General features: G+C 32.2%; 1 protein-coding gene across 1 annotated transcript; it reads right to left on the reverse strand.

The window, feature by feature from the left end:
* Positions 1 to 1136: 1136 nt before the first annotated feature.
* On the reverse strand, positions 1137 to 4421 carry LOC143048877 (ectoderm-neural cortex protein 1-like). The gene is made up of 2 exons (XM_076222746.1): positions 4325 to 4421; positions 1137 to 3965 (listed from the first exon to the last, which is right to left on the reverse strand). The coding sequence occupies exons 1-2, from the start codon at positions 4419 to 4421 to the stop codon at positions 2449 to 2451; spliced, it is 1614 nt and encodes a 537-aa protein (XP_076078861.1). The 3' UTR covers positions 1137 to 2448.
* Positions 4422 to 25482: the final 21061 nt, after the last annotated feature.

Here is a 25482-nt window from a genome sequence, read left to right on the forward strand (position 1 = left end):
AGTACACTGAAGAAAATAAGTTCAAAGGGGCGTAACTACTAGAAAAAAATCGTAATTTCCAGTCGATATGCACAACTACATAGTATGTCCTTATTATCTAAAAAGGTTTCATGAAATTCTCTGCGTGGTCTCTGAGGAGTTGCTATGACAAGAATCAGGACTGACGGACTGGCGGACTGACGGACGGGACAAAAATATTAAACTTTGTTGCATGGGGTATAATAATCTAGATCAAGTATTTTCGTATCCCAGGCATAGATTACTTTAGCCTTATTTGGTACAACTTTTTTGAATTTTATGTCCTCAATGCTCGTCAAATTTGTTCTTGTTTCGCTGAAAACGATTTTGATCTTAGCGTCACGGATGGGCCTTGTGTAGATAACACGTGCGTCTGCTGTATTAAATTATAAGCCTTTGATAACTATACGTCGTTTTTAAGCATTACACGCGAATATTTATCATGTTTATGGATATCCGCGTGCATTTTTATGCAATAATCGTACTGCAGCAACATTGACACCTTTATCACAATTGTACTTTAGAAGTGAAATTTTGATTGACTGCTGTTGAATATATATTTGGAATGCGGTGTTTTGAGCACGTGAATATCCTTGAAGAAGTGATATATTTTGTTGTTTTTCCATTTCGTAAAATCATCATTTATTAAGTGTAATGAGAAAATAAAAAGAGGTTGAAAGTCATAACATTGAATAATAGTTATCAAAGGTACCAGAATTATAAGTTAGTACGCCCGACGCGCGTTTCGTCTACATAAGACTCATCAGTGACGTCATGTCAAAATATTTATAAAACCAAACAAGTACAAAGTTGAAGAGCATTGAGGATCCAAAATTCCAAAAAGTTGTGCCAAATAAGGCTAAGGTAATCTATGCCTGGGATAAGAAAATCCTTAGTTTTTCGAAAAATTTAAAGTTTTGTAAACAGGAAATTTATAAAAAATGACCACATTATTGATAGTCATGTCAACACCGAAGTTGAATAAGGATAACAATGACAAAATATATTAACAATTTGTAAAGCAGTCGAATAATTTTTGTAAAAAACTACTTTGAACATCCCGACAGAATCACGTTAATAAAACAAAACAGATATACAACAAACAATGGTTCGAGAAAGACAGTTATATCTTAATGCATTTATTTAAGACGGAAAACGCAAATTTTAATAATCGCACCTGCTCTATCAAAAAAAAAAGTTTGTTTTACAGTGTAGAATACCACTTAAGGGACACATTATGGAAAAGTCTATAGCTTGTCACTCAAAATAATGTTATGTAACCAATATAATACAGTTTGATAGCTTTATATTTAAGCATACTAATATTTCATCTTGTAAAACTGGGCCATATCACTACTTTACCAATCAAAAATTAATCCAAACTATTTATCCATGTAATTTCACCCCAAACTTAATATTTTATGCATAACATATAAAGATATAAATTTGAAAGGTGTAAGAAAAAGATGTACAAGTTATAAATTATCTGCACTAGTTACTGTATTTGTACACAACAAACTTGAAAAGACGATAACTGTGTCCCGGGACCTAATATTTTCTTTTAAGATATATTAGGAATCTATTTCGGCCATTCATTTGTATAAAACAAAGATGGAATAATTATTTCAATCTATCTTTAGCTTTAGAATGGGGAATACCAATTTAACGGATGAAGAGGTCAAATGTGAACTAAGGATCCTGAAAAAAGAGATGCAGCATGGATGCTCATAGACACACTCATTTTTTTTCTTAATTCAAACTAATTTCAAAGTCTTAACAAATTCATCCTAAACAAATCCGACAAAATATCTACAGGATAAGGGCTCACAGTACTTCTGTCTTCTGTTTTTGTTGACAGTTTAATAAAAAAAGGTACTAAAAGCATTCAGTATCATGTATGAAAACGTGCACAACTCTTTTGTATGTCACTCTGACTCTACACAAATTTGACTGCATATCTTAAAGAAAAATAATCAAATGAAGACGTGGTCTGATTGCAAATGACATATTTTCTAGTTGCTAAAATCAGGGAGTGTAAAAAGATTATAGGTTACCGTAAGTAATGCAATGCGCAAAAATTTTTACATGTATTTAAATCGTGCAGTAATAAAAAGCTTTGATATGACAACATTTTTAAGTTATTTACATGATGGCTGTCCACATGTAACGGTAGCTAATGCATTGTAACGTGTATGTGAATATAATCGTATAAGTATAACTGATGTATGATATAGATCATAGAATAAAAGAAAATGTCAAAACAAACTGCCCGAAAAATATATCCACATATTAATTGTTAAACATTTCAATTACGCCAGTAAATGTCTTTTTCAAGAACAAGAGTTAAGCATGAGAAATCAGTCAAGCTGCTAGGTAAGGAAGCATCATCTTCAAAAATTAACGTCTGTTTTGTTTTTAAGTTGTAACTCACTACTGTATTTGATATACGTCGATCCATCCCCCAAATGAAGTAATAGATATTGCCACTCTTAAGAAATCCCTCTGGCGGAAACACTGATCTACAAACTGTATCTTCTCTTCATTGCGAGAAACACTTCCAACTCTTTTGAAATACGGTATAATTGAAAAACTCTTTAAATTTTTATTAAGAATGCAAATGTTATCGTCACAACCAAACACCTTTGATTCTGTTAACTGAATTCCGAGGTCATTATGTTTAAATATATAGCAGGTCTTGAGGTAGGTATCATAGCATTGCACACATGTGTCGGTATCATACTCGCCTACGGTCACTCCACCAAAGATGTAAATCTTCTCATCAGCTACCACAACTTGCCCATCCACTATAGGATGTAAAAGTTTACCATATCTAGTCCAATTGCCTCCGCTAGTATCACCATCTGAGCTTTCAGTATCATCATTGTCGTCATTAGTAGATTCGTTTTCACTTCCGGTGGTGGACGTATCGTCATTTCTGTCCAATTTTTCATCAAAATGATCGGATGTTTTGTAGTTTTCAAACATCGATTTTTCCGGATCTTGTCCGGTGTATTGATTTTTCATGTTAAAAGCATCAATTGTTTTGAAACTTTTTCGCGCCAGAAAGTCTGCTGAAGGCGAATAATCGTAAGCCATTCCGCCAAATACATATACACAATTCTTTTTACCTATCATACTGTGCCCTGCTCTGTTATGATTTAAATGTGGTAATTTTATCCATTTATCATGTTTTCCATCATATCTGTAGAAACAATCATTTTCATATCCTCCTGAGTATAGAATATTTGATAAACCATAACTACAAGATGCTGGTCCGTGATTTTCAGTCTGCACTTCTTCTGGGAGATCTGATAACAGCTTCCATTTCTTTATGCTTGGCCAATAGCTCCACATTGCTCTAGAACGCTCGTTACTATCGTCTTCTCCTCCTGCAAGTACAATTAATACATGTTCTTGTCTTGCCCTCAGTCTGTAAGTTGTGTGTTTACTTTGGCCGACTAACAACGACTGTCTGTCATATTTTTCATGAAAGCATTTAGCTTCTTTCAAGAATTCATCAAGCTTAGAGTCCTTTGAGTATGGGAACTCTGTTTTGAATTTCGTGAGATTTTGCTCCGACGCTAATGGCAATCGGACGTGTTCAAATATTGATACTAAACGTCGCTTCCTTTCGACAATATCATGTTTAATCCATCGGTCTACAGCATCGCATACTATATTTTCATCAGGAACATTAAGGTTTTCCTCTTGAAGCAGTGCAACAATTTGATTACAGGAAATTTCTACAAAACCATTTGTTGAATACAACAATTTGAAATTCTTTGCAACCAATTTTTTACAGGAACCTCTCAAATCTTTGTATGCTACATTTTCTTCTGACAAACGCCAGTATTTGAAAATATTATTGCCGTTGAGTTTGTGCTTTATTTGCTTTAAACACACTGTCGTTATAATTCTATTTGAAGATAATCGGCAGTCAGTAGCATCTCATCTGCAAATTCTGAATCAAAGTCTTCTCCCACATACATAAATTGTATAATTTTTCTCATTATATCTGATTCAATGTTTGGTAAACGTACAGTTGCATTTTGATCACTTTCTACCATTCCAGAAGTAAACATCGACTTAAAAAAGGTAGAAAAAGCTGCAAGAATTATTTTGTGACAATTAAAAGTTTTTTCCTGAACGTTTATAACAACATCAGTCAATGTGTTGTCTATTAAGAATGCTTTTAAGCCAGATGCTAAAACTTTGGTATGAATTTGTATGATGTCTTGGGCGTAAGAATGGACTGGTATATCCGTATCGCTGTCATCGAAGTCATCGAAGTCAGACGATGAAATACTTCTGATACGGCGAAAATTCCTCTTCTGTGGTACATGAAGTGATTCGTTCTCATCCTCAGAAGGGTTAAACTGTAGTGGCTGTCCATATGATTCCATGTGACGTAAGATGAGCTTTAATCGGCAGTTATTCGCCGTTTCAGAATCTAATCCATTGTGGGTAATATATTCAAAAGCGTACACCAAAACGTTGTGATTGGTTAAAAACGTTCTAAACAATTGAAATTCAATCAATGACGTAACATTATCTTCAATTTGGTGTACGAACCATAGTCTTCTAGTTTCTGAAAAGACGAATTAAGTGATTTATCTATTGTATTAGCTGAACGATGAAGTTAGGCTATTCTGAGGATACTGTGTTGAACAAATTCGCAGTTAGTGATATATCAGAGGAATACTGTATATGTTTCCAGTCAGGCTGTGTCTCATAGCCACTGTACGTATTCCGTTCACAGTCTCTACTTCAGTAATTGCTTCAAAGCGAGCATAAATAAGATAAAGGTGATCTTCTCTTGACTAAATCATGTTACAAGAAAAAAAAATATTACTGTTTTTTTGCTCTTGACAATGAGATATTCAATTTTAAAATGTCAACTAAGTAGAATATTTCTCAATGAAACTGGTTTTATTTGGCGCTGCACATTCAAAAAGTTCAATCAACAATGTTTCGGATGGTATAAACGGCCAAGCAACCAATTTTCGGATACTGACACAAACAATAAGATATTGTTCACTGTGAATCTAGAAATTATTGCGTGCATTTATTATTGCGATTTTTAGTGTAAAATGCGATTTTAGTTTTTGCAATATTCAAATAAAACCGGTTTGGTTCATATAAAAATTTCAAAATGCAAGTTTTAATTAATGTGATAATAATCCGGTCACATGTTATAAACATCGCAATTATTTCCGAATTTTTCAGTAATTGAAATAAGTTATTAAATCATTGTTGATAAGTGTTTTAGAATTAGTTTATGTACTTTCCTTGTGTTATTCTCTGATTTCTGTCCGTGATATACTTATTCGTTCGGGAACATTATCTATGGCAGTGTTTAATCGTCGTTTTATATGGTATAACTTGTTATTGCATTACATTTTATTCCAATTTTACCGACCTATATATATGCCTCAATTTCAGCGATTAGCTCCTTGAAAGTCAGCATGTATACTGTAAATATAAATACGGGATATTAATAGGCATATGTTACAAAAAACTGTCACCAAAAATTTAAGATTGATGATAAATAACAGAAAAGGTCTATGAAAGGCTCATATAGCATGTATAGTTTTTCTATAAAGCAGAAAGTATTGAAAACACATTCTGAATGCATTTGGCAACAAATTGCTTATTACTGATTTTTATATATAATATACTGTACTCCTAAAAATACCAATCTTCTGTCTGTATGTTCCACTTGTGATTGCTTAATTCTGTTTGATAAAGGGTATTATTATTCGCTAACAAAATAGGGCCTTTCAGATGTCTTCGAACGTCTGTTAAATCATGAAAATATCAACAAAAAAATCAAAGCGGGAACCCCCATTTTTATTTAGGTAAAATTATAAAATTGAGAATGGAAATGCGGAATGTTTCCGAGAGACAACAACCCGGCCATAGAACAGACAACAGCAGAAGGTCACCAATATGTATTCCTTAGGAATCCGAACCTGGTGATCCCTTTAAAGACTACATAAATGCGCTGTACATATACCCTTTGCCAAATATAAATAATAGTACGCCTTCTTATTAGTTTCAGATGTGCTACTCAATGAGGAGTTATATCCCTTCTTTTAATCCTACGTTTTTTTTTAGTAAGATTCATGTTTATTATAATTTGATTAGGTGGATGGCATTTAAGAAAGACGATAAATGTAAACATATGGTAAAAAATATGATCAACTATTATCCCTTTAAGATTGAATTAAATACCAATATAAATAGACATGTTACGAAAAGGTATATTCTCGACGCTGAGGTTGACAAATTACACTTTAAAATTGGGGACGGTGTCAAAAAATTTATTATAGATTTAAATAGGTAAAATTTAAATCCTGTGCGTCTTGGTTAATTCAAATCACATTTATCTAGAACATCATCATTTAACAGTTTAACATCCTATATGACAATTGCTATTGTGATATCATTGCTGGCTATCATAAGACATGAAAGGTGTACACGTGCAGGAGTGGGTGGGCTGAGAGATATACAAGTTCATTCGATTCTAAAATTATATTGATAATATAATACATAGTAAGCCAGCTAGATTTTAGTTTTATTGTTGTATTATAGTTCCTGAAAAAGTTCAATCTGTCGCTCCACAAATCCCACACAAAGCTCTACAGTCTGGTTCATTTTTTTCTCTCGGGTGTCTCCGTAAGCTTCCAATGACTGAAAGATTTTAGGCGCCTTATAGCATGATCGACATATACCCGACACTCTGATATACGCAAATCAATTTTTTTAACATTTTCTTCTTTCTGTTCGTGGTTTAGCTCTTAGATGATGGCGACTGCAGGGGGTAACAAGGGGCGATCGACATAGATAAATTTTATCTGCTAAGATGACAAAATTCTGGGGGAAATCTAACTCCAAACCTGGTCCAAATATTGATGGACATCATTTTGATGTCCTAGGAAACTGCTTCGAATAAATCTTATATGATTTTATTGTCAACAATCACTTGTGTATGAATGCAATGTCTGTGTCCGGTATTGTTCTTGAGGCTCAGTATGTGGTCTGAGAGGTTCCGTCGATTGCAGGCCAGCTAACACTGTGGATAATGTATGCCACTCACCGCGTAGTTGGCGCCAATTTTCTACGGTTGGTCAGAAATATTGGGGGAATATATTTCCCAAAGAATTGGAATCAAGACATTTATTTATAAAAAGAGGAAACGCGCAAAACGCACAACTCTTGATCTTGCTAGAGAAAATCAACTGCTGTATTACAAGTTTATGAGAAAAACTATGCCGAAAGTCCTTGGAGTGACTCTTGGCTCTTCTGATAGTGAAAGCAGTTAAATAAAAGCGCAGTTTCATATTTTCCCCGCGCAAGTTTACACAAATAATGAGATGTGGTATAAGTGACAATGAAACATCTATCCATCTATTTATTAGCAAACACAAGGTCTTTACTTTTGACAATGAGAAAAACCTATACCGTATACTAGTAGTCGGCTATAAAAGATCCAGAAAAAGCGAAGTAATTTATAATAAAACCATTTACGAAGAACTAATATGACAGACAGTAGCCAAAGACAACCACTGAACTACAGGCCCTTAACTTAGGACAGGCTAATGACAAAAACTGCAGGCTTAAACATGTATGAACTATATTTACTGCATTTTTTATCGCTCTATTCTGTCTGGCCTTTTTCTTTTATTAATTTATCCTGCTTTTTTTTTCATAAGCTGTCACCCTGCCTTTTTTGGCCAAGTTTCTCATTCTGCCTTTTTCAAATTTAATCCAATTTCCACAAAACGTTTAAGGAATTAAATACAAAATATATGCATAAGGTGGTGTTAAGGTGTAAATGCAAAGTCATTATGTAATGCTTTTGAAACTCTTCAGGGATGTTCAACCGGTCAGTAGTGAGTCATATTTTACACAACCTCTTATCGTTCTGAACACACATGAAATATTTGCCACTGGACGTTAATCAACCATCAATCAATCACGAACCCCTTATAAAGAAACTGTTTAAGTTAAGACAAAGTTGGAAGGAAATAAAGGAAGAAAATACATGCCTTCGAAGCTATATTACCGGGAGTAAGTTTTCTAAAACTGTAATGCATCATGTTTCAAGTTGAAATTCTATAAAAATCGTGATTTAGGTGTTTAAAACAGACCCCGTTTGATAAAAATTTAGGTGGCAAACAACTGGATCAATATACATACACTGCTTAGTTTGCTTTTCATAACTATATAAAAATGACCGTCACATTTATATTCACTATTAGGTACACAAAACATAATACCTAAGATTATTTGAAAGGTCTATGAATGGATCGCCGAAGAATTCACACACATATGTACCCCGTGTCTCGGTTGCCCGCTCATCTACTGCATGTACATGACCGTCCTCCCCCATTTGTTTGCATTAGAGTTTCATTAAAATATTATGGAATTTATTAATATCTATTTCTTATATTTCTTATGGTACAAATGTTATTGAATATTCGTTCCATACGGAATTGCCTCCAAAAGGATCAATGCATTTTTTTTTATAAATAATACTCAATGTAAACATAGGTAAGCTCTTTCGTGTTTTGACATAGTCCCCACATTTAAAGTGTAAGTTGTCAACCTCAGCGTCGTGAATATACCATTTCGTAACATGTCTAATACACTGTAAATCAAATATTCTGATATCAGTGTCTAGAATAAATACCTTTTCAACAGCATGAACAGGTTCCACCATTGTTTTAAATCAGTTTGTATTCATTTGATAAAACTATAACACAACGTGTACACATCATGTACACATTATGTACATATCACAAATCGTAATATCTATTAATAGATGCGATAAAGTTAAAGGTAGAAAAATGACTACTGTGTTCCTATTCCTGTTTATGTTAATCATGTTTATTCCGATGAATATTGTAAATACAGCATCAGGTTTCGAAAACAAATTAAATTTGACTTTTGAATATGTTAGGAATATGTGATTAAGAAAAACGAGCTCTGCTATGCTGGACAATTTCTTGAGTGCTGTTCTTTTTTTACTATATTTAACTAGGTGTTTATACCAATTTTACAAGAGATGTTCTTCTTCATATGCAGAATTTGTCTTCTTAAATTCATTACTTAGAATACAACGACTGCGGTCAAGATTACAACATATACAAATACTCTGTAAAACACATATATTTTGATATCCGCGTTTAAAATACTTACCTAACAACATATACAAAATACTAGTTTTCATATGACATTAAGACGTTGCATTTATAAAAGCGCAAGGTGTCAAACACACCGTTGTACATTGAAATCGCTGGATACTACCTTAAAATTATTGGACTATCACGAATGTTTTTTCCTTTTATTGTTTATCAATAAATGTAAAACATGAACGCAACATTGTGAGCAGTATGACATATACATGATATAGTGGTCGTTTTGTCGGACACTAATCCTTTCTAATAAAATGTCATGTTAGCAATCATTTTTGAAAAGGTATTTTTTTCTTTAAACAAAAGGGTTAATAGGACTATTTTTTTATTTAGGTCTGTGTATTCAAAGACAGCGCGGCGAATGTAGAAGTAAATAAATCCGTTGTAGTATTGTGTGCCAACAAAATATATAATGCATGATAAGTTTTCCGATTGATATGTACGTTGTCACTTACTTGTTATCTATCTACTATATACACAAAGTATCCATGTTCGATAGTTCTGTTAAGGTTGCTAATATAAGGCCATGCAATAATAACTTTTCAATTTAAGGTCAAGATGATTTTGCTGTGTTTTTGAGATGAAAATTGAATAAAAAAAAAAGAATGATGCCATTGTTTAGTGAGAGTAGCTTTTGATTCAAAACGATTTTTTATTATATTCCTTTTTCATTGGATATTTACATCCTGACATTGAACATGTTGGAGCAGGATCTGCTTACCCTTCCGGAGGGGTTCGTGTTGTTTATTATTTAGTTTTCTATGTTGTGTCGTGTGTGCTGTTGTTTGTTTGTCTTTTTCATTTTTAGCCATGGCGTTGTCAGTTTGTTTTAGATTTATGAGTTTGACTGTCCCTTTGGTATCTTTCATTCCTCTTGTATGAACAAATGATTAACCGTCATATGTGTCATTCTTTTTTTTAATTTTTTTCGTGTTTTATGTCGCTATTTTTTATTTCTTTAAAACTTGGTGATTCCTGATATAAATATATAATATTTTTTATTTGTTTTTACTTATAAAGTATGATCTTTTAAAGTTTTCAATTATCTTGCTGGAAACATGTATATATATATATATATATATATATATATATATATATATATGGAACAACCAGTATCAAATTGAGATAACGTTATGTATACACCTGGAAAAGGTATTACAACACTTCCATTGAAAACATGTAAAATTATGATTGTATAATTTGGGTTTTACCGAATACTTTTAATCCGTTTCAGTTTTAAAAATTAATTCCTGGAATTAACTTACTATACGTCCAATATTAATGCTACATGGATAGGAAATGACAGCTGCAAAGAAATAGTTATTCGCGCTTTTTGCCAAATAATGTAAATTTTGCAGAACTCATTTTTTCAAAAAAAATAGTTCTGAATTAATATACAGATTTTTTCAGGTACTAAACTCATTCAGAACTGTTTGAAATGCCTAGTTTACCACACATTTCTGTATCAGTAGTTATCAAAGATACAAGGATTATAATTTAGTACGTCAGACGCGTGTTTCGTCTACATAAGACTCATCAGTGACGCTCAGATCAAAATATTGAGTTTGCTGTAAAATTATTTTTCTAATAAGTCGGCAGAAAAGACCAAACAAAGCTTGAATAACTTTTTCAATACAGCTCTAATGATGCGTCTTTCTATTTTTTTTTCTTCCTGTAATTCAATTTTAAACCATACAGGGATTACAAGTATTTGGTAAAACGCAAGTTATACATATTCTGCAATCATGTAACTTTACATTGTTTCCATTGAAAATGTTGCAATACTTTTTTTTTCAAGGTGTATATTTTGATATGTATGGATACATTACCCCATGGTGACCTATGCTTTGCTTTATCTTCGTCATTTCGGTTCTGTTGGATAGTTGTCTCTTTCACCACATACCACATCACTTTTTTGTGAAAAGTTTCTTTATGGATATCTATTCGACGATACATTTTGAAGAACTAGTGAGTAAGATCCACAGTATTCGTCCTAAATATGCATTTCATAACATTTGATTTTAATAATTTAATATGTTCCTTTCAAACTATATCGTTTTATTTGAAGAAGTATTGTTACCAAATACAAATTTTCAACTGCAACTTATTCTTTTGCTAGTCTTTTGTAGACGAAACGCGCTTCGGCGTAAATATAAAATTTCAATCCTGGTATCTATGATGAGTTTATTTACAACTACTGGGTCGATGCCACTGCTGGTGGAGATTCATTTCCCCGAGGGTATCACCAGCCCAGTAGTCAGTAGTTCTGTGTTAACTTAAGTTATTATTGATATGTTCATAATTATAGATTGACTGTTAACAATAATTTTAATTTTTGAAATACTCAGGCTTTTCTACCTCAGCAATAGATTACCTTAGCTGTATTTTGCAAAACTTTAAGGAATATTTGGTCCTCAATGCTCTTCAACTTCGTACTTTATTTGGCCCTTTTAACATTTTTTTATTCGAGCGTCACTTATGAGTCTTTCGTAAACGAAACGCGCGTCGGCGTAAATATAAAATGTCAATCCAGATGTCTATGATGAGTTTATTTATTCGTAGGTGAACATCATTGGCTTTTTGTGGTTGGAAATTTAGGATTTCACGAGTACATAATCCTATATGATTTCTTTATTCGAAAGGTTTCAATTACATTCAGATGTACAATATGACTGTACACTTCTTGATTTAACTAGTGTTTTTTGTAAGGTGTGCGCGAGTTTACAGCCAGATTTTTAATCTTATCATTTTGTGCTTTCTTTGCATTTTCATCTTGATTGTGTTATTAATCCTACTCCGACAATATCTGTTTATAACCTTATTTTTTTTACTTATTTAAAACAACTTTATGATTTACAGTTTTTATTATGCAATCGATTTACATTTGCCGATCTAATGAAACCAGTATCAGGTTTTGTGTGTTAGTGCACTGTATAAATACTTTATAGGAATAAGACTAAACATGTGGTATAATTTCCGACGAAACAACTATATGCATAGTTAAAATGTTGTGGATAAAAGCAATTATAGTCAACCATACGGCCTTCAAAAATGAGAAACCCCGAAACGTATAGTCGGCTGTATTAGGCCCTGAAATTAAAAAAAAATGTTACAGAATTCAAACTTAAAAGATCGATACAAAAACAACTTACATAAAAACAATAACAAAAAAGCAACGAAATGAGAGTACTCACATTTTATGAAAGCAAATTTAAAGTGATTACAACTTATTAATAAACCATGTTCACCACGACTAAAGTTTCAGGGCGCGTAGATCTATGCATAAAGCTACTTAAGTTAAGATTTTCCTTAGTAAACACTTAAGTTAAGGAAACTCTGCCTTTTGTATCTGAGTGCATACAAAATAAAAATCTTAAACTTAGTATTTCCTAAGTAAAATCTTAGTTGTTTTAAGTCACGCCCACAAAACTTAAGAAGTATGCATAAAACTCCTTAAACTAAGGAAACGCCTAAGATGTCACTTAAGTCTAAGGTACCTATAGAGCTACCTTAAATTTTCAAAAACATTAAAAAATCAATCTAAAGTTTGCGTTTTTGGTAGAACATTAATATGTTACCTACAATTTGATTGATTAATATATTTATCAGTAATAAAATACTAATTCGTTTATTTATTGCTAAATAATAAGTAAATATTAAAAATCATCGTTATTTTCTTCAAATCACGTATAATTAGCAAATGAAGAGATAACGGTGGGTAGTTATATATACTATTTCCCAATCCCGTTGTTATGTATACCGAAAAGTACTCAGCTTTGTACACACATGTAATTCATGGTACTATTTTTCTTTTGTTTACTCTGTACGTGCACGTTTTTTTTAATTGTTAAAATACACCGCGCGGTATCAATTGTAACCGTTAGTTAAAACAGAATTAAGGAATGAAGTAAGAGCATGCAAAACCACATTTTATATATGTGTGTGAGGTTCTTTTTTTGAAGGGGTGGGGTTGGGGGGGGGAAGGTGCGTCATATGAATTTTCAATTCAGTTTTATTCTAAAGATTTAGGGCATACCCTAAACAAAATTTCACTTACAGGGACAAAATCGAAAAGTTTTAAGATCTACCAAGAGGTGGATTTCTTTTATAAAGGGGGATCATGGACCTCCATTTTGTTAAGAATCACTGTTATGGCAGTCAAAAGTCCTCACCGCTACACCCCCATGAAATTCGTCGGTTATATAAGGTATTTATGACACCTTACTCGTTTCAAATAATTTTTTCATATTACCTTTAGTTATATATTCAGTGAGATATATTGCGATTTCGAAAATATTGCCAAGTACGTTAAGATGTGGAGAATATACTTCCTGTAATAATTTGTTTTAGTAAAGACTGTAGGACTTTTGAAAAATATCCTAGTTTGTATATGGATTTCTGGAAAAAAAATCTACCCTCCCCCTTTTTTGTTCTGAAAGGGAAGCGATAAAAATGTTAATTTCACATCAAAATAGAACTTTTTTTTAAACCATAAGTAAATGTAGGCAAGGAAGATGAAAAGGGAGGTGGCAGCGCATATAAGTGAATATTTTATTGAAAAAAAGTGTTTTGTAAAATTATTTGTTAGTACATGCTTACAATGCTACACTCAGTCTTGTGCTACGCAACTGAAACCTTGATCATGTTTTGTTAGAGTTTAAAACATTTTGTTGTCTTCAGAAAATATTACACCAATGAAAATAATTATAAATAGAGGAAAGTTTATTTTTTCTTCCAATGCTCATACGTCAAAACATCAACCATAAAAAGCGTTGTCTTATATGCGCCAATTGTTCATCATTTTGCTATGTTATGTTCTATTGAATTGTTGTACATACCTATATCAATTCAACTCCAGCTCTTTAAAATAAAAGCACGCATTGATCAATAAATTTGAATAATCATAACAATTTTTTACACGGGTGAGTACATGTGATGAGCTAATATATATCATACGGTAATTAGAGACAGGTTCCGATTTAAGTATTCCTTAGTTAAGTGAAGACTTAAGTAAGTTTATGCATACCATTTAAAAATTTGACTTAACTAAGGAAGTTCTTAGTAAAATGTAAGTTTAAGGAATACTTAAGTTAAGATGTTTTATGAATACGGCCCAGAACACATCCAAAGGATTAAGTGTGAAGAATGGATCCGATGAAAAATTCATAAATAGTGTGTGAATCACAATGCCTGTAGCAATGTAAAAATGTAGGTTAACAGTATCGTCAATATGTTTTTTACGGATATAACTGAGCTACGAACTACAAAATGTATATGGGATGTATCAATGTTTATTGGTTCTGTTCAGGGTCCATTGTTTGTAAACCATTAGATCTGTTTTGCTAATACAGGAGAATTCAATTATTAACTTTTCAATAAATGACAATATGAGTTCTAAATGATTTGTTTAAGATAAGATAAAAATAGAAATGTGCAATTATGTAGCAAGTAGTTCTTACGTCCTTGTTTGAAACCGAAAGCTTTTTGTTATTCTGTGTTAACTATTCCGTTACGTACTGATTGTTTATGTCCAAAAAATAGTCCGCCATAGTTTCGTCTTTTCTTTAATTGTTGAGTGTTTTTAAGTTATTGGTGACTAATCTTTTCACATGACTAGTGATGCTATAGCTATTTCTGGTTCTGCATATAAAGTATGGTCCAAATCAATTTTAAAATTTTGCATTAGCAACAAACGTTTATATAGGAAGAGCCAAGCATACATTTGTCATTTCAGGGCCCTTTGATAGCTGACTATGCGGTGTGAGTTTTGCTAATTGTACGATACCGTACGGTGATGTATACTTGTTAACTTCTACATCAATGACGGAGAGTTAAAGTATTCACAATTATACCACATCTTCTAATGTTCATATAGCATAGAAATATGTATTCAGATATCTATTTGTAAACTCGGAAGTACGATGGAGACTATGAAACTGTGATGTTATGCACAGATGCTCGATGACCCTTCTCTGATGCGCAATGGTATATAGGACGCGCGATATCTATTTAAAACATTACACATTTTCAATTCAATAAGTAGATTTGGTATAAGTTACTATATACATAATATACATGTGCATTCATTAAATTTCAATAAAACCCTAATGAATATCGATATCGATAATATGTATGTACTTAGTTGACGTAACAATATCGGTTGATTAAAATTCTCATCCTTTAATAAGCTTGTTCGCTACATGGAATTAGGATAATTGTAAAATACTGAATTATCCTTTATTTGAACTTTTTAACTTTTTTGGATTCGACCGTCACTTGTGTTGACGTAACGCGCGTCTGGCGTAAATACAAAACTTAATCGTGGTATCTTTGATGTGTTTATTTACTGTTAGAATATAATCTGGAATACTATTGTGTTATCTGTACCTTTAATGATCTTTAAAAAGAGGGACGAAAGATACCAAAGGGACAGTCAAACTCATAAATCTAAAACAAACTGACAACGCCATGGCTAAAAATGAAAAAGACAAACAGAAAAACAATAGTACACACGACACAACATAGAAAACTAAAAAATAAACAACACTAATGTACATCTATTTAACCGGTTTTAAAATTGAAGTACAAGGTACATTTCGTATTACAAAGACATGTAGATTAAAGTTTCATACTAATAGTTATCAAATGTACCAGACTTTTAATTTGACACGTCAAACGTGCGTTTCGTCTACATAATACTAATCAATGACGCTCAAATCAAAACAGTTATAAATTAAAGGCAAACAAATATGAAGTTGAAGAGCATTGAGGACCCAAAATTCCAGACAAAGAGAGACAGTCTGATTCAATTTTGCTGCATACTCTCGATCATTTACTTAAAAACTGGAAGTATACTGCTAATGAACAAATTGAAATTCATGCTCTTCGTCCTTTTAATAAGCTTTAGATTTCCAAATATTTTGTCCACGAGCATCACTGAAGAGACATTGATTACCAAAATGCGCATCTGGTGCAGAACAAATGGTACTGTTAGGTTATTAATAAAGGCAACAGTAGTATACCGCTGTTCAAAACTCATAAATCCATGGACAAAAAACAAAATCGGGATAACAAACTAAAACCGAGGGAAACGCATTAAATATAAGAGGAGAACAACGACATAACACTAAAATGTAACACACATAGACAAAATCCCACGAGAATAACAAATATAACATATGTATATAACATCAAAACCAAATACATGAATTTGGGATAGACAAGTACCGTGACACGTCTTATCGCAATGTGAATTTACACTAAAAAATAAGAGAAAACAAACGACACAACGTTATAATGTAATACACACAGAAACGAACTATAATATAACAATGACCATATTCCTGACTTGGTACAGGGCATTTTTAAAGGAAAAAATGGTGGGTTGAACCTGGTTTTGTGGCATGCCAAACCTCGCACTTTTATGGCCATGTGAAATATAACATCAAAATGACAACACAGGACTACAATATAAATAAATTGGAGAACACAATTGACAAAGAATCACACGAACAACAGCCAACAAGTTCAAAATTTTAATACGCCAGAAGTGTATTTTGTCCACACAAGACCTATGTGTGACGCACAGATACAAAAGTTTGAAAGCCGAAACGAGTACAAAGTTGAACAGCATCGAGGACCAAAAGATCAAAAAGGTTGTGCCAAAAACGGCAAGGGTTTTCTGTTAAGTTACCAGAAAATCCCTATAATTTAGAGTAATTTATACTTTTGCAAACAGTAAATTTAATAAAATGAATATTCAAAAGATGTACATGATAAAGCTGAAGTATTAACTAATTACAGGAAACAACTGAAATACATTTACATAACCAGACATTTGAAACACAAAAGTAGACACATCCGAATACGTTTAAACCTCTACGCCAAGTGACGTCCTATTTGAAACTGAAAAATGACGAAAAAATGACGTCATTTGAATTAGTAAAACAGAGCATCAAAAAATGAAAAATGACGTCACATAAGAATGAATAAGATAGAATTAGGATTAATTTAAGATTATATATTTGAACTAAATACTGATATTGCATTTAATAACAAAGCACATTTTAATTCTTATTAATATAAAACTTAGGTAGCAATTAACTATATTATAAAACTATGTCAGGTTTGTTATGAATCTATTACAACGACATCAAATTAAGAAAACCATTGGCAATACAGTTTATTGGTTCTCTGTCAATTAGAGCTGAATAGATACATTGAAAAACTATTTTTCATTCGTATTAATAATGCATTTAATAAAGTTCAATAGCAAAAATGAACAACAAAAAAACAACAACAAAAAAAAACAACGAAGAACAACATGAAGCACTGGATATTCTTTTACATCCTTATTTTTTTTTTATTTAAGACAATTTCATTTATATAATGAACGCTTTGAACTGTGCATCATGCTTTTTTATCTTTACATCGTTAGACAAAAAATCTTTTAAATTTTATGGTCGCTTTTTCGTGATTGGAGCAAATATTTCAATCTTAATTGTTTTTTTAAACTGTTGTTTGTTTGTTTACCATTTTCCTCTTTGGTTATGTTATTGCAAAGATTACTATAATGCTCACTTATTTAAAGTATAAATTTTCATAACAATTATAGAGGGACTCACAGTTTTCTGCGTCCACGAATCTGGAATTTTGACTGTTGAGAGAGGATAAAGATCAATGAAGATCGTATTACCGAGAATTGGTGGTGGAATCCGACTTTTTAGACGATATTAAGACAATCTTAATCATAATTTTCAAATGACCTGCAAACAGATGTGTTTTTTATTCTATATGGCGCAATCAGATATGATCACCTTTTTAAATGACGTCATATTCATTATTTTATGTAAATATTCAAGACAAATTAAAGAATACTATAACACGTTATTAAGATGATAAATAACGTCAGTACCCATAATCTGTATACTTAAATACCATTGTGTAGTATTTGTGAAGTTGAAGATGGTAAAAGTTGGTCTAGAGACAAATCTAATTTCTATCCTAATGCGTTTTATAGATTTTCCGAATGCATCGTCTGAGATGTATGAATTGTTATTTGTTGAAAGTATCTATCAGTAGTTATAACAATGACATTAGCCTAGGAAATTACAAATGTCTTAATTCAAAAGCTTCAGACCCAATCAACTTACAATTAAAGATTACCTGAAACAGACATTTTAGTTTGCATGTGATTAAAAGCATTTTTGCACATGTACATGGTGTCAGTACCGTAATCGAACGATGTCATTTCAACTTGATGTCATCAATGAATTTCGACCATAATTAAACCAAGAAAAAGTATTGTATATTCATTATATATTCATTGGGTACCAATTTTCGTTGATTGATGAAAACGTAGATATTGTATTTCGTGGTTTGGCAATCACTGCATACACAGCCTTTTTGTCCATTACTGCATACAAAGCCTACATATTTTTTTCATTCTTTGAACATTTGAACTTGCTAAGACAGGGCTATGAATCAATCAAATTAAGGTCATCCCTCAAAAAATTTTACGGTCGCCATCATGAGCTGATTGGCCATTATGACAAAAGTGTGTCAGAAATCATATCTGATATTCTTCCTAAGTCATAATGACCTTCCATCATTACTGGACTGAACAAAGAAATAACACGACGGGTGCCGTATACTGTGCAGGAAATGCTTACCCTTCCGGAGCACCTGATTTCAGTATCATGAATGTGAGATGGTAGAAAGCATGTTATTTTCAATGATATGTAATTTGTTCCCTCTCAGTCGTTACATATGCAGTCTTATAATTCTTATATGAATTGCATATTAGGAAATATGTTTATATGATTGGTTGAGAGGACTTCCGGTAGCTGATCCTGACGTTGTTTATTTTTTAGATAGACGACGTTGACCGAACTTCTTTTTCGTAACCAATGTAAACAAGATAACGGCGACAATAAAACCGACGTTATTACCAATGTTATTTCAACTGATCGGGCGGAGCCTACGTTATTATTTGCATAAGGCCAGTCTATTCGAAGATGTGTGTGATAAAGATGATAGCCGTTATAATTATAATTACTGATTCCCATCATTGTCAACGAACCAAATTACAAGAGAACTGAGTATAATATATGGGACGAATAAAATAGTTTCAATTTATAGCATTTATATGTTCAAAAGTATATACTGTAGGTTCATTTATTTTCGTGCGTACCAAATTTCGTGGATTGATAAAAACTTGCATATTCGTGGATATTTCAATTCGTTGTATTTGATAAATTCTGCAAACATTCCTGAAGAAAATCTGTGTTTCATTGAACACTTAAATTCGTGGTTCTCCTGTACCCACAAAATCCACGAAAATTGGTATCCAACGAATATTAATGAATCCACAGTAGTTTATTTTAAAGTATCGGCTATTGTATTATTCAGTTTGAAACTGTTCTAATTGCGAGATTTTTATTTTAAACATGATTTGTAAAAAAGATATACATTAGATAGATAGTTTATTCTCATAAAAACAAAAATTACATAGAAGTTAAAACAATAATATACATAAAAATAAAAATGCATTAAAAATGCATAAAATTGCGGATGAGATAAAGTATAAAAGAATATATAAATACTTTTACATGCAAATGTGTAATCTAAAATTGTATAAAGAAACACTTTTTGTGTTTAAGTATAGTAAATAAATTATAGCTGTTAAGAAGGAGTGAGCTTACTATTGATACATCTTATAAAATTGCAGAGGTTTCTTAGTGTCTTTGTTTTTTTTTAATTAAACAGCAGTGTGTTAAGTTTGTTAATGTAATGTGGGTATTAGTTCATTTGTAACAAATCTTCTTCTTTCATCTAGTAAAGCTGGGCAAAGGCTAGTGATATTCGTCGCCGATATCTCTTTTTGTACATACTATTTCGTATTGAATAACGGCATATGCATACTGTGCAACTGATCGTCATAGTTTTATTATCATATCCACAAATTCCAAAATGTGACAATTTTTTCATGTTTTTAATGTTTGCTTTACAAGAAAATCAACGGCAGTGTCTCATTGTTTATTTTGCGAATACACGTACAGTGTTTACATGTTTGAACCGAATCAACGACCATAACTGGACACTTCTTTGATGAGTTTATCCCAAAACACCTGTCTATAGATGGACTTGTCTATGATGACCGAACTGGTTAAACTCTGTCCAGTCAAGTGAAATAAATCAAGTAATAACAAAATTTATTTTCACTATACGTTAAAAGTTCAATGAAATATTGAAACAAAAAAAAAACAACACTGTTACATTCGTTTGATTGATAATAAGAGTTTTTGTAGTTTATATTTTATTAGATAGCAAATTTCATGGAGAACATTTTTTCCGATGACCAACAAATTTATCCTGATTTAGAGTAATTTCTCGCAATTTGATTGGCTGATATTGTCCTAATAAATTTCAGTACAATTTTTTATCACGTCAATTGGAATTATCTCCCTTATTTATTACGTCAATTGGAATTATCTCCCTTATACCATTGACCTAATTATTTAATATCTAAAATATATGTATTGATATTGTCCTTACATTGAATTTGAATATAATAATATGTAATATAACAAAATCAGGATAAATTCGTTACACAGTGTTCAATTGTCCTAATACGGAATTTATCGGGTCAATAAAATTCATATCGGGTTTGGCTTCGCCTCACCCGATATGAATTTTATTGACCCGATAAATTCTCGTATTAGGACAATTGCACACTGTGTAACTAATAATATTCATGCGTCAGACTTATACAATGACACAAATGTACAATTCACGTGGCTGTGATGAGGTTACGAGTGTAGAAAAATATATTACTTATCTCCAATTTTAAAGAATTATATGGATAAAACCCCTTTTTAAAGGAATTTATTGGTGTATAAACTGGACCAAGTCACTTGCAAACATATCATATGAGTCCTTGGGAATTTCATTTGTTTGTGATTGAATTGATCGAGTTTATACACCAATAAATTCCTTTAAAAAGGCGTTTAAACCTTTGGATTGTTATTTGTTTGTGAGTGAATTGGTCGAGTTTATACACAAATAAATTCATTTAAAAAAGCGTTTAATCTTATAATAGATTTTATTCATCAGGATGCTTAATCGAATAATATGAAGGCGGATAGGCAGGTACACTAGCTGAGCGAATAATAGAATCGCAAGATTTCAAATGTGCACCTTATTGATATTTGATAGTATCAATTTTTATGTATCAGGTAGGCATGTCGACGGTTAATGCCTCTTTTGAGGCCTCAATGTTCATGATGTTGAAAAACAGAAAAAAAAATACAAATACAAAGCAGAATAACAGATATCCGTTCATGATTCAAACCGGAAAGGGAATAAGGCAGAAGAGAAATTCTCTTCAATTTTAAATGACGTCATTTACAATACTGTAATAGCAAGGTAAAAAAGAAGAAAGTAGATGTTTTATGCAAGTTACAGAGTACTATGCATTCTTTATTGTATTAATAAACAGACATATTCTAATTTTATGTTCAGCATGTTCAAAACGGGTATTTGTGCTTAATACAAGTATTGAGAATGATTTTACAAAACTAAGAGTGCTTTTTCTTCAAATACCCACTCCCCTTTCTAAAGATACACTTGATTTATATCAACTGTACCTAACGTTGAATCTCAAAAACTTATTAGCAAATCGAGTAAAGGTTAAGGATAACAATAGTTTTATCATGTTCATATTTCAACTAACATTTTGTAAAAGTACAGCTAAGGATAAGTTTGTCTATACATTTACTTAATTCTGAAAAGATTAAAAATACATTGATATTTAAAGCAATACATTTCCCAATGTTCACGTTAAAATATTCCTTTAAGGTTCACGTAAATAAAACAGTTATATCAAGAACACAATGATACAAGTGGTATTCACTCTTTTTCGCTTGATAATGAACAGAGTTGCGAATCCTCTAACGAATCATCCAGTCAACTTAACACATCATCCAGTCAACTTAACACATCATCCAGGTGTAATGTTATGTGCTGATCAAGGACGAACACATGCTGAAACAGCAGCCACGGGCTGAACAGAATTTTGGTGTTTAGCAAAAAATAATTTAAGTCGATCTCTAAACTCCTTTATGCAAAACACATACGTTAGTGGATCGAGCAAAGGATTCAAAACCAGAAGATAATTGCAAAAAGTAAACGCTTTCAAAACGGATGGTGTTGGTCCCACACATAATGAAAAGAAAGACAAGAGTGATCTTGGCATGTTCCCAAAGAGTGACAAAACAATAATGATGCCAAGTGTTCTTGTTCTCCTTTTCATTGCAGCAACTGATCCAGCAGTTCCACGCCCAGCTATATGCATGGTTGAATGTTGTCTGACTATTCGCAATATTACTACAACATATATCCCGACGATCGAGATACACAGAAATACAATTGGCGTATGAACAACAACTACAGTGCTAGGAATCAATAATGCCAAAGCTGTGCATGGCTTTAAGTTTTCAGTGATGTTATACACAAGGAGACAAGACATTCCAACTTGAATCACAACAACGCCAACAAGTACTGCCGTCGGAGACGACATTGCTCGTAAATCTCTCCTTTTCGGGACATACGTTGCATTCAAACGTTCTATACAAATTATGAAACACAGATACAAGGAGCAAATAAAAGTTCCAGGAATCATATGTCGTATTATGTTGCAAGAATATGCAACGCCGTCTCCGTTGTCATCAAAATGCATTATTGTACGATAAAATATCACTTCTATTATAAATGTTATATTACTTATACTTAAATATAATAACATTCTATTGAACTGTAACCTCTTTGTTGTCTTTGAACTCAATAAAACAACAATTGATATTGTATTGACAACTAAACAAATCAGCCAGATTAAAATAGTTGCTGCAGTTTGAATTGTATCCATTTTATATCTCACACATATATTTAGTTCACTCTACATTTCTAGAAATATAATTTCAATTGAACGAACTATACGTAATCATGGTTATATTATAAACATTTAACTTCAATCTTTACTACTGTTTTATCTAATGTTAGTATACAATCCTTTTCTTTTCTCACGTTGTCTTTAGGGTGAAATGATAAGAGGTATTCAAATAAAAAATACGAGAACAAAGCAAGACCAGACATTATATTTAAATATACATACGTCATGACATAGATACCTCGAATAAATAACAGGAGAAAATAAAGGAGAAATATGTTGTTAAATATCATAATAAAATCCATCGTCGTTCCTCATATATTCCCCATCGTTCCTCTATTAATGGAAACTAATAACACAATACTTGAAATTTAGTGAAACTTATACCATCCAAGTTGTCATAGAAATCAAGAACTCCAATTTCAATGTTTAATGTCTGCTGATGTAAGGATAAAATGCAGCTGCTTCTTTATAGGTACTGTCATTGTTAAGACATTTTATTTGCTACTTTTGTAAAAACACAATTTATTTAGTTTTACAACAAAGATGTTTTAGGTGGATAAAATTGAGAAAGGAAACGCTAATTCGTAATAACTTTATGTTGACATAAACTATCATGTACTGTATGATAATATACTGAACGACTTTAGAAACGCAACACTCATTTTGTTGATTTTTTTTACCAAATCTTTTTTGATTCTCTTACAACTACTTTTCATGCTTATCATGCTTCTTTCTCCTTACAAAAAATCAAAATCAGACTTACCTGCGGTTATTGAACATACCGTTTTTTTGAAGTCGCACGAATTTCTTAAAGCGAAATTTTGGTCCCATGAAAGATTGTTTCAGTTTTTTTGCTTTGTGAAACATTTCTTTCAATCCTTTGCCTTACTTACTTTTTTTTTAAATGTTGCATCTCCATTTTGCCAAGTCTGAGAAATAAAAAAAAAAACAAAGAACTGAATTAACCCTTAAGAATACTGCAAACATGAAAACATAAATGTGCTGCAACCATACCGTATGACTTCAGAAACTCGTTCTACTGTCCTTCCGACAACGATACAAGTAGACAAGATTTGTTGATGGCCATCAATGAACAGATCAACGTGTAGTGACAATGAAACATCAACAGAATTTGATTATGCAACGTCATTTGCCAATCATGTTTACGGCCGCAACGTCAACTGCTAACCAAATTGCCGAGTGCCATTGAGTACAGATTCATGCCATAAATGTTTCCCATGAACTGCATTGCCAATGAATTGACTGAAGGAAAACCTGTAAAGCCCTCAAGTTCCAACCGCATAATTGCCAAAACCAATTAATGGGTTGGACAAATGCAAAATCAGAAGGTGTAAAACAGAACCCAAAAAATGTCAGACAGAATTTGTTGACCTTTCTGACAATCATTTTGGCGTTAGTAACAGGCAGTCATCGCTTTTGACGTTGACACATTCATTCAAAAATAACACAAAAATAATCTAGTGTTGCGTTTCTAAAGTCGTTCAGTATAGTTAGCAACACGACGGATTCCACATGCGGAGCAGGATCTTGCTAGTTTTGAACAGCGGTATACTACTGTTGCCTTTTTTACCCATCCGAAGCACCTGGAATAACCCCTAGTTTTTGGTGGGGTTCGTGTTGCTTATTCTTTAGTTTTCTATGTTGTGTCATGTGTACTATTTTGTTTGTCTGTTTATCTTTTGGCGTTGTCAGTTTATTATCGATTTATTTTTTTTGACTGTCCCTTTGGTATCTTTCGTCCCTCTTGTATAACTTTGGAATGTTTACAAAACTAAGAATTTTCCGAAGACTAAAGATTTTTCTACCTCAGAAATTGATTAACTTAGCTGAATATTGGATAAATCTCTCGGAATTTGGATCCGCAATGTTCATAAACTTCGTATTTCATTTGGCATCGTTAACACTATTATTCGAGCGGCACTTATGAGTCTGTTGTAGATGTTAAATCGTACATATGGCGTACAAATTTAAATATTATATATTTTATGAGTTTAAATAGTTACCTTAAATGAATGTGTCTAGATTACACTGTCACATTTCACATTATACACATTGCTGTGTCTTGTATACTATTATTTTTGTGTTAGTCTTTTGGCCATGGCATTGTCGGTTTATTTTCGTTCTATGAGTTTGAATGCCCCTCTGGTATCTTTCTCTTTTTTATATTATTAAATAACGTTTATAAATATAGACAATACGGCGTTTAGCATATTACACTTCAATTTAAAATCATGTGATCACAATGCAGATAAAAGGCAGAGTGTAAGTACCGTAATCGTAACTTCAACATGAAGT

This window comes from Mytilus galloprovincialis, chromosome 10 (assembly GCF_965363235.1).
Source record: "Mytilus galloprovincialis chromosome 10, xbMytGall1.hap1.1, whole genome shotgun sequence".
NCBI classification, from domain to species: domain Eukaryota; kingdom Metazoa; phylum Mollusca; class Bivalvia; order Mytilida; family Mytilidae; genus Mytilus; species Mytilus galloprovincialis.

Excerpts from the sequence above, each read along its gene's own strand:
- LOC143048877 (XM_076222746.1), bottom strand. The coding sequence starts at position 4,421 with ATGGAATCATATGGACAGCCACTACAGTTTAACCCTTCTGAGGATGAG. Across the intron at positions 3,966-4,324 it reads GAATTTTCGCCGTATCAGAA|ATGCTACTGACTGCCGATTA; the intron begins GTATTTCATCGT and ends TTTGCAGATGAG.